Below are 14,903 nucleotides of genomic sequence, written 5' to 3'. Positions count from 1 at the left end.
AATTTAACTCTACACCAAGAATACAAATAATCCAATCAACAAATGGGCTAAGGAAATGAACAGACACTTCAAAGAAGATCTACAAGCAATCAACAAACATATGAAAAAATGTTCACCATCTTTAGTAATAAGAGAAATGGAAATCAAAACTACCCTAAGATTCCATCTTACCCTAATTAGAATTGCCGTTAAGAAGAATACAAGGAACAACAGGTGTTGGAGAGGATGTGGGGAAAAAGGTACACTCATACATTGCTGGTGGGGTTGCAAATTAGTGCAGCCACTCTGAAAAGCAGTGTGGAGATTCCTTAGAAAACTTGGAATGAAACCACCATTTGACCCAGCTATCCCACTCCTCGGCCTATACCCAAAGGACTTAAAATCAGCATACTACAGAGATACAGCCACAAGAATGTTCATAGCTGCTCAATTCACAATAGCCAGATTGTGGAACCAACATAGATGCCCCTCAGTTGATGAATGGATAAAGAAACTGTGGTATATATATACCATGGAATATTACTTAGCCATAAAGAATAATAAAATTATGGCATTTGCAGGCAAATGGATGCAGTTGGAGAATATTATGCTAAGTGAGATAAGCCAATCTAAAAAAAACAAAGGACGAATGATCTCACTGACAAGTGGATGATTACAGATATGGGGGTGGGAAGGGGGCAGGAATGGAGGAAGGAGGGACTCTATCGAGAATAAGAGGGGTGGGAGAAGTGGGGGGGAGAAAAAAAATTCTTGCATATTATTTTCAAATCATGTTAACTGGACAGAAGGAAAAAAAGTAAATTGTAATTTTGTAGAATGTTGTCTCGTTCGACTATTTAGACTTCTTTCTAGAAATGCCTATTACTGATTTGTAAAGCTTTCTCTCTGTATCTATAAAAGAGAAAGATCTTGTAATGATTGCTAATTCCAAAAGAAAGATCACCTATACCATCCTCATGCTTCTACACAATATAGTATAAAATTGGCTGATTGCAATTTCAACCTATTTTCCTGCTGCTTGGAAGGATTCTCTAGCCAGGACGTGCACTGGCTGGCCATTGTAAGCCTCCTTTGCTTTCCTAAATTGCAGTTCAAGTCTGAATCCTCTCCCTGTGCAGACCTGTCAGACTGTAAGCACCCATGACAGCGTGATTCCTAGAATCTAGAAAAATAGTATAAGGTAATAGGAAGCTGATTAAATAAATACTAGCCTGGCTATACGCACAAGGGCCTGGGTTCAATCCCCAGCACCACACACACACACACACACACACAAAAGATTAGGACTGTCATATTCAAGTTTGTATCTTATCTGTGCTTTTTTCATAAAGTATTAACTTACATTTAATCCTAGTTCAAAAAACAGCTCTCCTTCTTATACACTCAGTGGTCCTTGGCAACCTAATTTTTCGGACGTTTTTTCCATCAATAGAATAGCATTTAATAGCTACCTCAGAGGATTGTTATGAAGGAAAGACCTAAAGCAAGGTATGGAATATAGCTGGAACTCAGTAAATGTGAGCTTATTTTCATATCTCTAAGTTGGAATGCACTTTCATAGAATTGGACAGCTTTATATGGATGTTTTACATAGCTACATTTACTATCTTTTCTTCATGTCATTCTGATAGGCAATAAGGACACATCAATGGGTTTTCATTAATACAAAGTCAACTTTTTTGGCACTAAAAGAGTTTCTAGAGTTTAGCTCAAGCTTTCCTCTCTGAGTCTATCTTATACTCTTCCCCATAAAATTTTTTCTAGTTCAGTCACATTAGGTTTATTCATTTCTCCCAAATATGCCTTGAATGTTCAAGTCTATATGCATTTTCCCACTTTTCTACAATCCTCCCACCCTCCAAATTCTTCTCAGTAAGAGTATTATTATTATTTTTATTGTAACCTAACATTTTTTGAGTGCTTCCCATGTGTCAGGTATTATTCTATTATATGCATTGTTTCCTACAACATTTACAAGCCCCACAAGATATTCTACTATCTCTTTTACCAAGAATACATTTGGCTTTCTTCTCTAAAAGATTGTACAGTCTTATGATATAAACTATAATGCTCACTTTCATTAACTATTATGCTGTCGGATTATAAAGTAAACATGATTATCTAAATTTTGTAGACATCTTTAGGGACCTGAGACTATCTACAGACACAGAGTGAAGATTCTGCATGCTGAGGAACAGCAATAATTTAAGTAGTAGAGTTTGAGTTCTTAGAAATCCTTGGAAGTATTAAGATCATGAAATGAAGTGAGAAAACTCATGGATATTAAAAATCATGAAAGAACAAACAAAATTAATAAAATACGACAATACATTCACCATTGTTCTGTAGATTGCATAACACTATTATAGGGTGATAGGAGAAACTCAGCAAGTCCTTTTTATTCACTGGATTTATTGTACAGGAAAAGCACAATTTTTCTTGCACATAAATCAAAGCCCAACAGTATCATATCTCCCTTACCAGGAGAAATACTCATTTGGGCTGTTTATAAAATAAAATGTCCTTCAAGGGACTTTTTCAAATTATATGTCTATGATATAATGAGATTTATTTTCCTCCTAGGTCTCCTGGGTTTACAGCACAAATATTTAAATCATACTTCTTTTCACAATATACCTAGCCAAGTCTGTGAATACAAGGAAGATTTATCAGAGTCTGATAAAACAAGTCAATCTGAAGATTAAATAAAAAGTAACAGAAAACTGAGTACTTTCAGACAAAATTAATAACTTAAAATTAATTTATGATTAACTTATGAAAATGAAAAATTTCATACCTTGAGTGTATTGTTATCTCTGATAAAGATTAAAGATGCTGAGGTTTTCACATTAGCTTGCTTATGATTAAGGATGAAAGTGAGAAAGGCTACTATTTTAGATTAAATCATTTGCTTAATTCATATGAAAGAATAAAAGAAACTCCAGTATGAAGCACATTCTAGTGCAAAGGAGAAAAAAAGGTTAATCAATTCAACTCAATTTTAGCTGAGGGCATTTTTCCACAACTACTGAACCCTAGCATGTGTCAGGCAGCTAAAATTACACTAAAACGTGCAAGATCTGTTATTTCAGAGATAATCCAGGAAGCAAACAAAGCCAAAAGTTCTCTCTGCATTTTTAACATGAAATGCTTATGTTTTCAGTCAGGTATATATATATACTTTTTTCTGTTTTAAGACTTTCATGTATAGTCTCCTCTTCTGAGTATGTTTAGAAGTTTTCATAATAAAAAGTAGAAAAAAAGGAACAATAACAAAAACGATTTTGTATATATTTCTAACTATTGTATATATTTCTTACTATTTTCCCTTTAAAACAATTCTTACCAGTCTCTGTTTCTGAAGCTCCTCTCTAAGAATTCTATCTTCTGGCAAAACATCACACAACAAAAAATAATTGTCTTGTTCTTCTGTTGAGAGATTAGGAAAGTAAGTAAGAAAATAGATATTTATAATTTTTTTCTAGAAGAATTTATTTCTTTAAAAATGTGTGCATGTATGTGCATGCCTATTAGGATCTAGTACAGAGTTCTGTTTCAGCTTTATTCAATTTAGGCAAATAACACAAATAGGCAATAAACACAATAATTTAACTTCAGTTATCATAAAAGGGAGAGCAAATATAATTTGAGATAGTAAGATTACTCCTTCAAATTTTTGGAATATAGGGAAAATATGGTAACCAAGATGTATACTTACCAAGTGGAGCTGTGGAATTGATTCTTATCACACTACAAAAGTCTGTGATGGGCTGTTCAGTGAATCTTTTCCTCCAATATAAAATGTACCTTAGAATAACAATTTTAAAAAGGTTTGGTAAGAAGACTCAATATGCTATTTTTGTAGAATGACAGGACCATATAAGAACATTGAATTTTATCCCAAAACAACAAAATTCTAAGTGAATACTGCTAGAAAATTTGTGAATACAAAGGCAGTGGAGCACTGTAGAAATATGAAATAAATATTTAATGAAACAAAATTATCCAATAAAAACATAAAAATGATTAAACTTTATCCCTAAATTCAATAAACAGATCAGTAGGACAGGTAAACTGAATTACTTTAACATGATAATGAAGTTTTCTAAAATGAGTTGATATGTATTTAAAATGCAACAACTAAATAGGCTTATGACACATTCTGCAATAAAGAGAAAGTTGAGTGATTATCTTATAAAAGAACAGAAGGCCTAAGAATAATACAATGAAAAATCAGTCTATGTTCAAAATCTATAGAACGAGAGAAAAATTCCACATGTCTACATAAGTTTGAAAGAAGTCAGATTTAGTCTTTGGAAAAAGAGCTGAGCTTACAATTCTTATCTCTAATGAGCAGAGTTAGAAGCAGCATACAGGCTGAATTTAAAGGCAAATTGTAATCTGCAGACCTGCATATCTGATGAAAATGGTAATAAGACGACAGAATTCAACAAGCTACACTTCTTTTCATTTACCTAACAACATTTTTATTGGCAATTGCAATCTTATTTGCCAAATGGTACCAAAAAGAGAATGCAGTCTTCTTGGGGAGAAAGGAGATGGGTTGACTCTACAGTTGACAATTTATCAGATTATACAACTGATAAATAAAAACAGTAACTTATACCAAAGAACCAAAGCCCTGTGAAAGAGAGATACGGTATTGAAATAGTTTTAATGGTGTAAAAACCAGTGAATAGAAACAGTAGGAATTTGGACATTTTAAAATGTCTTGATATATCACCTACCAGTGGTTTTCATATAGTAGGCCCACAATGAAATGTTTTCAAGATGTATGAGACTATTTGAAGCTTCTTGTTTCCTAAGTAGCCTCCTACTTCACATATTTGGTCTCCTTTTTATTCTTTTCTCCCTTTTTCTTAACATTACTTCCCCAATTCCATAGTGCTCTAGAGATAAGGCATTATTATATTAAGAAATATCATGCTGGGGAGAAGTCTGAGAAAAAGAGAAAACAATGACATGAGGTGACATAAAATGTAAATAGAAATAGATGAGACACTGAGTAAGTATATAATATATAAGGAAAAGAAGTGAATGACTAATGTGTAAGAACCGATCCACATGTTTTCTTTCTTTCTTCTCACGTATAACAACATTATTAACCCTGATGGATAAGTAAGAGGAGAAATCTTTCCATATGCAACAGTACTGGACTTCATCCTAAGAGATAATAAAATGATGATCATAGGCTCCGGCTCAGCTTCAAACCACAAATACTATAAATGATGCACTGTTGCTCTACCGTTCTTGTTGCCTTCTATATTAGTGATCTCAGAAGCAGAAGGCATACCACATCCAACAGAACAGAAACAAATGTATCTATCAAAAGCTCTAACATTCAGCACCTTCCATTTCTCTGTATTTTACACAGCTACTTTCTGTGTAGAATAGTTCTTTCCACTATTGCTTTTCACCCACGAAAGAAAAGGGGAAAGGGAGAAAGAAAAGGCTTAAAAGAATAAAAATGACACTCCATGACCTTTTCTTATTTTTTACTCAGGGTATCTTTTATTACAAAGTGGTGAGAGGGATAAAGGAACATAGTAGAACCTATATTAGAAATGTTGCATCATTCTTCCAAGTTGAAATATGCAGATGTATATTTTCATGACTAATCAAATTCACATATGGTAGAAGCAAATGTTGAGATAGAGGACTTCAAAGGCATGAGGACCACATCCTTTCTAGAGTTCCTTTAATCACCATTGGAATATATTGGAATATACCAAAGAGAGGTGCATCAGTGCCAGGTGTCACTATCTAGGTGACAGTCTCTAAATGAAACTGACAACAATGGTCAGCCCTATATAAAAGTAGTTCCATTTTGGGTCTATAGCCAATCAGAAGGTAGCAGTAACTCCTTGAATATACAAGACCTAGGAAAGTGTGAAACATTGTGAGGCAGATGACCAATAAAAATGTGGTGGATCCCACAGACCAAACTGCCCTTTGAATTATCATTGACTTATTTATTAATGAAGAATCAATAACATTTCTCTCCTGTCTACACAGAAATTAAACTAGAAGCAGCTTTGCTTTTTAAATGAATAAAGTGGTCAAGCCTTCATAGTTGATGTATTAATACAGTATTAAAAAAGGAACAGGAACTTTGCATTCAGGGATATGAACCTGAATTTAAGGTTATTTAATTGATTTTCCTGAAGCTCACATTACTCATCTGCAATATCAATTGTTGATAAATAAACAGGACAAATATTAAGCAGTGTACAAAATCCTGAATGTTTAATAAGTGGTATTTATTCTAAGAAAAAAATAACATATTTAGATAAGACTAAGGTAGTAAGAATTTATGTTTATCTCAGGGGAATAATGGTGCCTAAAGCAAAAAAACATTTTACCCTGAAGGAAAGAAAAGTGAAAAAGTGGGCATGGTGATACATGCCTATAGTCCAAGCTACTGGGGAGAGGGAGGCTGAAGTGAGAGGATCACTTGAGTTCATGAATTTGAGACCAGCTTGGGCAACAGAGTGAGGAAAACCTACTTTGCAAAAAAGAAAAAAGAAAAAAGTAACATTTTACCACACATCTGAGAAACTCAAAATAGTTCAATTAGTACTGTCAGAAAGCTCACAGAAGTGGCTGAGATGATGAAAGAATAAAATAATGATGTCACATGAAGACAACAATGACAATTATTAAAAGCTACCATTTGCTGAGTCCTGGTCTGCCTAAGGTCACAATTAGAATGTAAGAATTGGGATATGAACTTGGTCTGACTCCAAAGCCAAACTTAGTCTTCTAAAGAACAGTGCCTCTTGGTGATTAATCTGCATAAGAACTGCAGAAAAGGGAAGACAGGGATGGGGGTAAGCCCATAGTAGAATTACAGTGATAATGAAACCATTTTTTTTTTTTTCCTTCAGAGACAAGGAGATTCTGTGTAATATTTTTTGACAAGAGAGAAAAAGAACTAGAGATTTCAAGTCTGAAGGAAGAGGGAAACTTCTCTTTCCTAAAAGCAAACAACACAGTAGTAGTGCTCAGCGTGAACTGCTCCCAACTTCAGATCTAAAGACAGAAAGCTGACACTAGCTGTTGTGGCTGCTGATTTAGAACAAGTGCTGATTTAGGGACAAGTGAAAAGTAACTCCCCTAGAGAGAGAACAATTTCAACAAGTCAATGAATGGGTCTGTCTCTGAGGATTTCCATATTTGGGAACTGTCCCCTTTATCTTTGAAGAGAAGGATCACACTCTAAAGTACCTATTTTTGTTAGAGTTTACTTCAAGGTGATAGATACAGGGAAGCAACTACTAATTACTAATATCAACTGACTTAAAATCATGGGTATATTCTGCTTAGTAGAATTTCAGATGACCCTTTCAAATAGGGAGTGGCTGGGCATGGTAACTCACATCTGTAATCCCAGTGACTTGGGAGGCTGGAATCTCAAATTCAAGTGTAGCTAGACTTGGCAACTTAGCAAGACCTTGTCTCAAAATAAAATAAATAAATAAAAAGGACTGGGGATGTAGCTAGTGGTGGAGCACCCTTGAGTAATGCACACATACAAAACAAGTTAAAGTGTTGAAGAGAGTGAAACTATTGTGATATATATACTCTGGCAGTCTTCAAATTGGTTGAAAGTTATTTTATTGCTCCATGAACAAATAGGCATCAATTTTATTTACTTATTTATTTGTTTTTGGTACTGGGGACTGAACACAAAGGAACTTAACTATCCTTCCAGTCTTTTTTAAGTTCTGAGACAGTCTCACTAAGTTGCTGAGGCTGGTCTTGAACTTGTGGTCTCCTGCCTCAGCCTCCTGAGTAACTGGGATTATAGGCATAAGCCACCATGCCTGGCAGTCTATTTTAGAAATGATGTTTTTCAGGTACAGTCACTAGAATTGGAGATGTTGTTAGGTGTCTTCTGAAGGCAGAGGGATAAATCAGGTAGTAGGTTAGTTCAATAAAATTATCAAGAGTATTAACCAAACATTGGGACATAATGTTTGTTATAAAAGCAATAGATAACCACACACCATCATACAACCTAAATATATAAAATTATGAATCAGACCTTATGGGGACATATATACATAAATAGATCTCAACAGCAACATATATTTCACCTAAATTGAGGTGAGAAACATACTAGTTGCATATAACAGTGGTTATTTTTACTTAGAATTAAGAGGTCTCCCCCTGTCCCCCCCATATATATATATACATACATACATACATACATACATATATATATCTCCTTGTTAGTATAGGCACTCAGATAAATTGCATTCAATTGAGAGATAGTTTAATGATAGCAGGCCTTAAATAAATCCATCCTTCTTGTAATTTTTTTTCCCACCCACTATAACATATTTTTCAAAGTTAAAGGATCATTTAGTACTTCTTCTTCTTCTTTTTTCCCTATTCCTCTGGTTTATTCAAAGTTACAGTGTAGCTACTCAATAAAGGCTACTGTGAAATAACATATGGTATGTACTCTTTTATTGGGATGATAGCTATCAAAGAATTTCATACTTTACTAAAAAGCCATGAAAATAATTTTAAGTAAGCAAATAATTTTCTCCTTTCAAAAGAACTTCAAACCATGTCTCAGAATTGTCCCAGAAAAAAATCCTTACAGTAATATCTAATATCTTGCCTGCCTAGTTATCCCACTGTCAGTGGTATAATTATTGATAAAAGTATAAAGATTTGAAATATGATTGTCAATAAAGTAGAATTTAACACAGAAGGCAACAAGAATTAAGAAGTTAACATACATCTTCTGTTGCAATTTTATCTATTGAATAAAACTAGCAAATAGCTCAATAAAAATAATTGTTAAATGGGTTCAAAGGGAAAATTTTTATTTTTGCTTTATTTTTCCTTAGAAAGTTTTATTGTTACTTTGTTTCACTAAAGAAAATGTCAAATATTTAATGTGAAACATAACAGTTTACTTCTTAAAAAACACAAGGTAAGTACATCTTGTATCTATTATTTATCATATTTATTACTTACTGTACTTGGAAGGAACAACTCTTTCCTGAGAAGTTCTGGATAAAATCATTCATGCCAACTGAACCTCTCAATGTTTTCTCCTCCCCAACCCACCTCTTTAGCTTCTTTTCTAAAGTGAGGAATAATCCACATAGATAATATTTAGAAGATTTGAATTTGACTATGATCATAGTCAATACTTGTTTTGGAAAGGAATTTTTAGTTTCACTAAATAGTAGGTGTTATAATTTAAAGGAGAATGGATATATTAAAATGTATTTTAAAGCAACAGAGTTTACTCAATAAATTCCCAATCCATTTGAACTGATCTCATTTTTACTCACTGTGACAATTTTATTTAATTAGGAGGACAGTGGATAAGAAAGATCTAGGTTTCCAAATTTAAAATACATATTAACTATACAGTTTAGAAACATCAGCTATGTATGTTTTTCTTCAATTAAAAAGCATCCATTTTATTACATAACTGAATTTAGGGAGGAATTAATTTTAACATTTAATTATTGATTCCTAAGCCCTGAGACTTAGTAAGTAATTTGATTTTACTGTTTACAGATGGATAATAAGATTAATATCAACGATAAGAATGAGAGACTGATTAGTACAAATATAGCTACTTAACTATCATACATAGCACGAAGATGAACATATAAATTCTGCTTTATATACTCAGATTTTTAAGGCAGAAGAGAAAGAAAAATCTTAACACTTCTCAATTATCACTGGTAGGTGATCATATTTTTCTGCAATTCATGAGGGATAATTTGTGTTTATACAGTAAAAGAGTAAAAAGAATAGTTTCATAACAAAGAAAAGCTGAGTAATGCAAGGCTTCCTCATTTAATAGTCCTATCAATGGTTAACTGGATAAGAGAAAATTGGAACATGTTTAACCTACAAAGTGTCTAAAACAAAATCAACAGATTTGCCTACATACTATAATTAGGTATCACATATAAGAAAGTTCCCAGACTACACCAAGAATGAACACACACACACACACACACACACACACACACACACACACACACACACACACACACACACACACCCCAAGTGAAAAATGAAAAATGAGAATGAGAAGCACAATGTCTCCTCTGAATGTGAAGAAGGAATTAAATCTATTTACCAGTTGCTGACATATATTACTCATGCAACTTTTCTCCCCTGCTCTATTCTATCTCTGCTCCCTGACCAGGCAGCACTAAAATCTACTAAAACATGCAGTGCTGAATGGATATAAGGGGCAATACATATATAGAAGGCACACAGTAGATACTCAATATGGTATTAGGCAGTTGGGAAGGATATTGAGGACAAAGATCAGGGTTAGAGAACAGCTAATATTACCTTTGTGGGTATGCTAGCTATTCCAGCTTTCTAGAATTTCAAGATTATTTAGAACCCTGAATGACATCTTCTCAAAAGTTAAATCCTACAAATTATTATCAGGTTTTTAGACCAGCATAAATGCCTACTGAAAATGCAAGCTACAGTTATAGAAAACTAAAATTTCAAATATATCTTTAGTAATAAAAAATAAATAACAATTTGGCTTCCATTCATCAGGTACACATGTCACAGGCACTAGCAGGTTTATAATACCCTGTTTTATATATGATTCAACAATTTATAAAAGCTGGCAGAATGATGCTTAAAGTAACTTGTTGACAGTTACAGGTTAGGACGTTTTGAAGCCTGCATTCAACTCTAGGCCTGCCTGGTATCACAGTCTACTCTTAATAACACAGCTTGCTGTTTTGGAAAACCCATCATAAGAAAGAAGCTGTTTGCCAGTAATGACATATGTTGTCTGAGAGAGAAAGGTTTATAGTTTAGATGCAGGGATATTACAATGTATGAACTACTCTAATACTTTTTAGTGAAATCAGAAGAGAATATCTCAAAATGGGATCTTACCAGATATACCAAATTATATGCATTCAGTAACTATATACGACAGTAACTACCATGATATTGCCTCTATGGAAAATGTTTGCCAACCTTCAACCAATCATGGTATGTCCATAACTACTACTCCACTATAGTTGCTTAAGAGAAGGTATTTCTCTTGAACAACTTCTACCAGAAAGTATAAAATGGGGGAAAAGGGATGATTGCATATATTACTTAACTTCTAGTATGAATGATTCTAAGTCAGGTGTTTCTCAGTTGGAGCATAGCTCACATTGAGCCCTGGCTATGTAGGTCAGTTTCCATAAGAAGAAGAATATTTCCAACATGCCCAATGTTGGCAGTTCAAGTACTCATATCTATCTACTTTTTCATCTTAACCATCCTTCGTCTCTTAGAACCTGTCACTGATTTCAATAGTTGTCACTCTTATATCTTCCATTTGGCCTGATGAATGTTTCCCTTTTTTTCCCCCTCCTGGTTTACAACCTGAGCACAGTACTTAAAATGAGATCTGTTTGATCAAGATCCCGCAGACTTGAAAGTTTACAAACATTCCTGTTCTGAAGCATTAGCTTTTGGATAATCCATTGTCAACTGTTTTTTTCTAGACTTTCTATATGGACTCATTCACCCAGACAACACCTATGGTCTCAAACATGAAAAGAACATCAATTTGAAATAGGAAATAGGAAAGAGTTTGCAGGTGTGACAGAGAGCAGACATAAACAGAGTCAACAATCTCATGTAATGTAGCAAAGAAATTATTATCTACTCTTTTGGAAAACTGATCAATTTCCAGAATTTGTAGGAAATCCTCCAGTATTTGACATTCTCAAACACAAATCATACACTCAAGAAAAAGAGTGCAATTTCTAAGAGTCTAAGGAGAAACCTGAAAAAAAAAAAAAAATGAACTTTCATATTTGTATAGGAATTACTTCATAGGTGATGCCAGTCCCTAATGAATAGTGAATTATTTTATAAAGAAAACCAAATTTACCGTTGGAAATCAGCAACCAGCTTAACATCGGCAATGACAAGTTTATGCTCAATAATCATGTGCTTCAAAAGTTTGTCTTGTTCAGCCACAGGAAAATGCTCTTCACAGAAAATACAAGGCACAGATGGAGAACCGTCTAAAGTGGTGGTGCCACCTGGACTTTCTGGCAGGGAAAGCGGCTCCAAGATACAGTCCTCACTGTTACTGTCTGGAAGAGATTGAAAAAAAAGAAAGAAAAGCTGAAACCTGTTCTTTAGATCTTTACATGAATGATTTCTCACCTTCTGCATTAAAAGGATCCTAAAGATATTTACATATCTCTACAAAGAAAAACATGTAGTGATGGAGAGTAGTATTTTCTTATCATTTTAAATAATTTTGTAACCCAGAGACAGGGAATAATGCAAAAGCAGTTCAAACTCCCCATTTGCTTGCTTGAATCAGAGAAATCCCTTTGTCAGGGCAGCTGTTCAATTTTTTTTCTTGGACACTGGTCAGTGGCAGTACTTTTGAGGTACTTGCAAGCAGACAGGTTACAACATGCTGGGTGAAGGTTCTAAGGTCCAGTTGTGACCTATGACTCAGAGTCATCACACAAAAGGAGGCAAATGGTATACACTGAGGCTATGGATGATGTCACACCAGGTTTATAGGCTGCTATCTGTCACACCTGCAAACTCTTTCCTATTTCTGATTATTTGTTATATAGAGAGAAGATAGTTCTTATATTGCTAGGTGGTTCAAATAGTAATTTTCTGTTTGTGTCTTTTGTTTGCTTTTTTACACACTTAGGAATCAGAATTGAGGTTACTGTGAACAAAGAGATAAATGTTCAGTTACTAGACATAAATGATCAACATTTCTCTTATCTGTACTATTCCTTTTCCTAACATCACCTTATAGCATCTGTGGACTATGTCTACAATTTCATGACTTCAAACTATAAAGTAGTTGCATTGTGTCAGGACCCCTCTTTAGTATGCCTAAGGGGAAGATTGGACTTTTACTTCATTCAGGCTAGTGAATAGGTAGTAACCAGAAAACTAGGATAAGGAAACTAGGGTAGAACCTTTGACGTTTGCAGAAGGGCAGGGAAACTTCTTAATAGTTCTTCTACAGACAGACAACAGTCTTTGGAAATCCGTTAATATTAGTCCTTCTGTTACATTTTATTTCTTATTTTTAATCTCACTGTATTCTTATTATTTAAAGCATTCTTTTTTTAAAAAATGGATACATGTCATTATACATTTGTCCATACCTACAGAATGTACAAATACCAAGCAGGAACCTTAAAGTATATACTTGGGATGATTATGATTTGTCATTAATTACAACAAATGTCCTTTGAAACTTTAAAAAGATAATAGTGTGAGCTATGCATATGTTGAGGCAGGGAACTATCTGAACCTTTCCCTAGGTTTTCTGTGAATCTAATACTATTCTAAAAAAATAAAGTAGTTTAGTGGTTGATGGACCTTTATTTTATCTATTTATATGCAGTGCTGAGAATTGAACCCAGTGCCTCACACATTCTAGGCAAGCACTCTACCACTGAGCCCCAGCCCCAGCCCCAGCCCTTATTTAAAGCATTCTAAATTGAATAATTTAATAATTAAATAATTCAATCAGTCATTGGTAGAGGGATGACTATGGCCCAAGAATTAGATAAGTAATAAAAGGGGGACACACTTATTCACCCACTTAGCAAAAATCAACTGAGTGGCTACTGAATGCCAGTCTCTTCGGTTCAATGTTGCCTGACATGATCCTTACTTTCCACGTTAAAGGGCTTATAATTTGATCGAAGGTACAAATAAATTAAAAGTTTAAAGAGGGCTATATAGGAGCAGAAGGATGGAACATGTAACTAAGCTGAAAAGGGAAGGTGTCTCATAGGAGATGAACTCTAGTACATTACTCATATATATTCTGCCCATACTAAAAGTATACTAAACCAAACTGTTTATTTTGGTTCACGAATTATTTATTTATTTTGTGAATTTTAAATACTCCCACATGACAGTAGGGGAAGTATTCAAAATCCACAAGCACTTTATAAAGCACTGTTAATGAATTAGGTTATTAGCAATTTATATTTATTACATTAGGCAATGGAATCATGAAATTCTATAGTTTTTTGGTTGTAGGCTATGTTCTTCAGTGTAGGCTAAATTTTAATGTATTTTTATGTATACATTTTTATATACATATCTACTTTTTAAGCATATTACTTATCTAATTCCCCCATTTTAATATTAGAGATATGGAATAAACTTATGAAATTCTATAATACTTTATACCAGTAGAATACAACAAAAGGCAGCATATTCTGAATAAAGTTAACATTAGTATTATCTACCAAATAGGAAATAACAAGTACCATATTACATCCTTCTCTCCAAATCTGATTAAGATAGTTGTCATTTTGTTTGACTATAAAGAACAAGCATATGATAATAATAACTGTCACCACCAACAGTAGGAACTAACATTTATTAGGTGTTTGCTATTTGTAAATTGCCAACGAAGTGCTTTAAGGTATTTTCTCAATTAATCCTAACTATCTTATTTGGTAATGTTATTATAATCCCATTTTCCAGATGAAAGAACTGAGACTAAAAAAGTTAATTTCCTAAAGTAATAATGTAAGTAAGTGGCATGAACACAGTTAAAGTTCAGTCTAAACTCAAATACTACATTCTTCTGCTCCCAGTACCAAAAGGTATTTCCCTAACTTTCTTCTTAAATACATATTTTCAATGCTGTTTTGAATTTATATGTATTTACAAACTATGAATTTACATGCATTCTGCCAATGTGCTGCAGTCTCCCACTAGCACTTCTTGCACAAATCCCTGTAGCCCATATTTTTCAAAATAATCACTGGAGTACAGTTCATCTCCATCACTGTTTTTATTTTTTCCCCAAGGCTTTACTGCAAACTCGACTATTCTGTGATTCATTTTTC

General features: G+C 33.7%; 1 protein-coding gene across 1 annotated transcript in view; it reads right to left on the bottom strand.

Annotated features, from left to right (window-relative positions):
* ZNF277 (zinc finger protein 277) overlaps positions 1 to 14,903 on the bottom strand; it is a 140,474-nt gene that overhangs the window by 61,155 nt on the left and 64,416 nt on the right. Inside the window, exons 2-4 of the mRNA XM_079149366.1 lie at positions 11,933 to 12,140; positions 3,719 to 3,807; positions 3,347 to 3,429 (exon numbers count right to left, since the gene is read on the bottom strand). Coding sequence (XP_079005492.1) covers positions 3,347 to 3,429; positions 3,719 to 3,807; positions 11,933 to 12,140 — 380 coding nt within the window. The remainder of the gene's footprint in view (positions 1 to 3,346; positions 3,430 to 3,718; positions 3,808 to 11,932; positions 12,141 to 14,903) is intronic.

This window comes from Sciurus vulgaris (genome assembly GCF_902686455.1).
Source record: "Sciurus vulgaris genome assembly, chromosome: 8".
NCBI classification, from domain to species: domain Eukaryota; kingdom Metazoa; phylum Chordata; class Mammalia; order Rodentia; family Sciuridae; genus Sciurus; species Sciurus vulgaris.
This window is presented reverse-complemented; position numbering and strand designations above follow the sequence as displayed.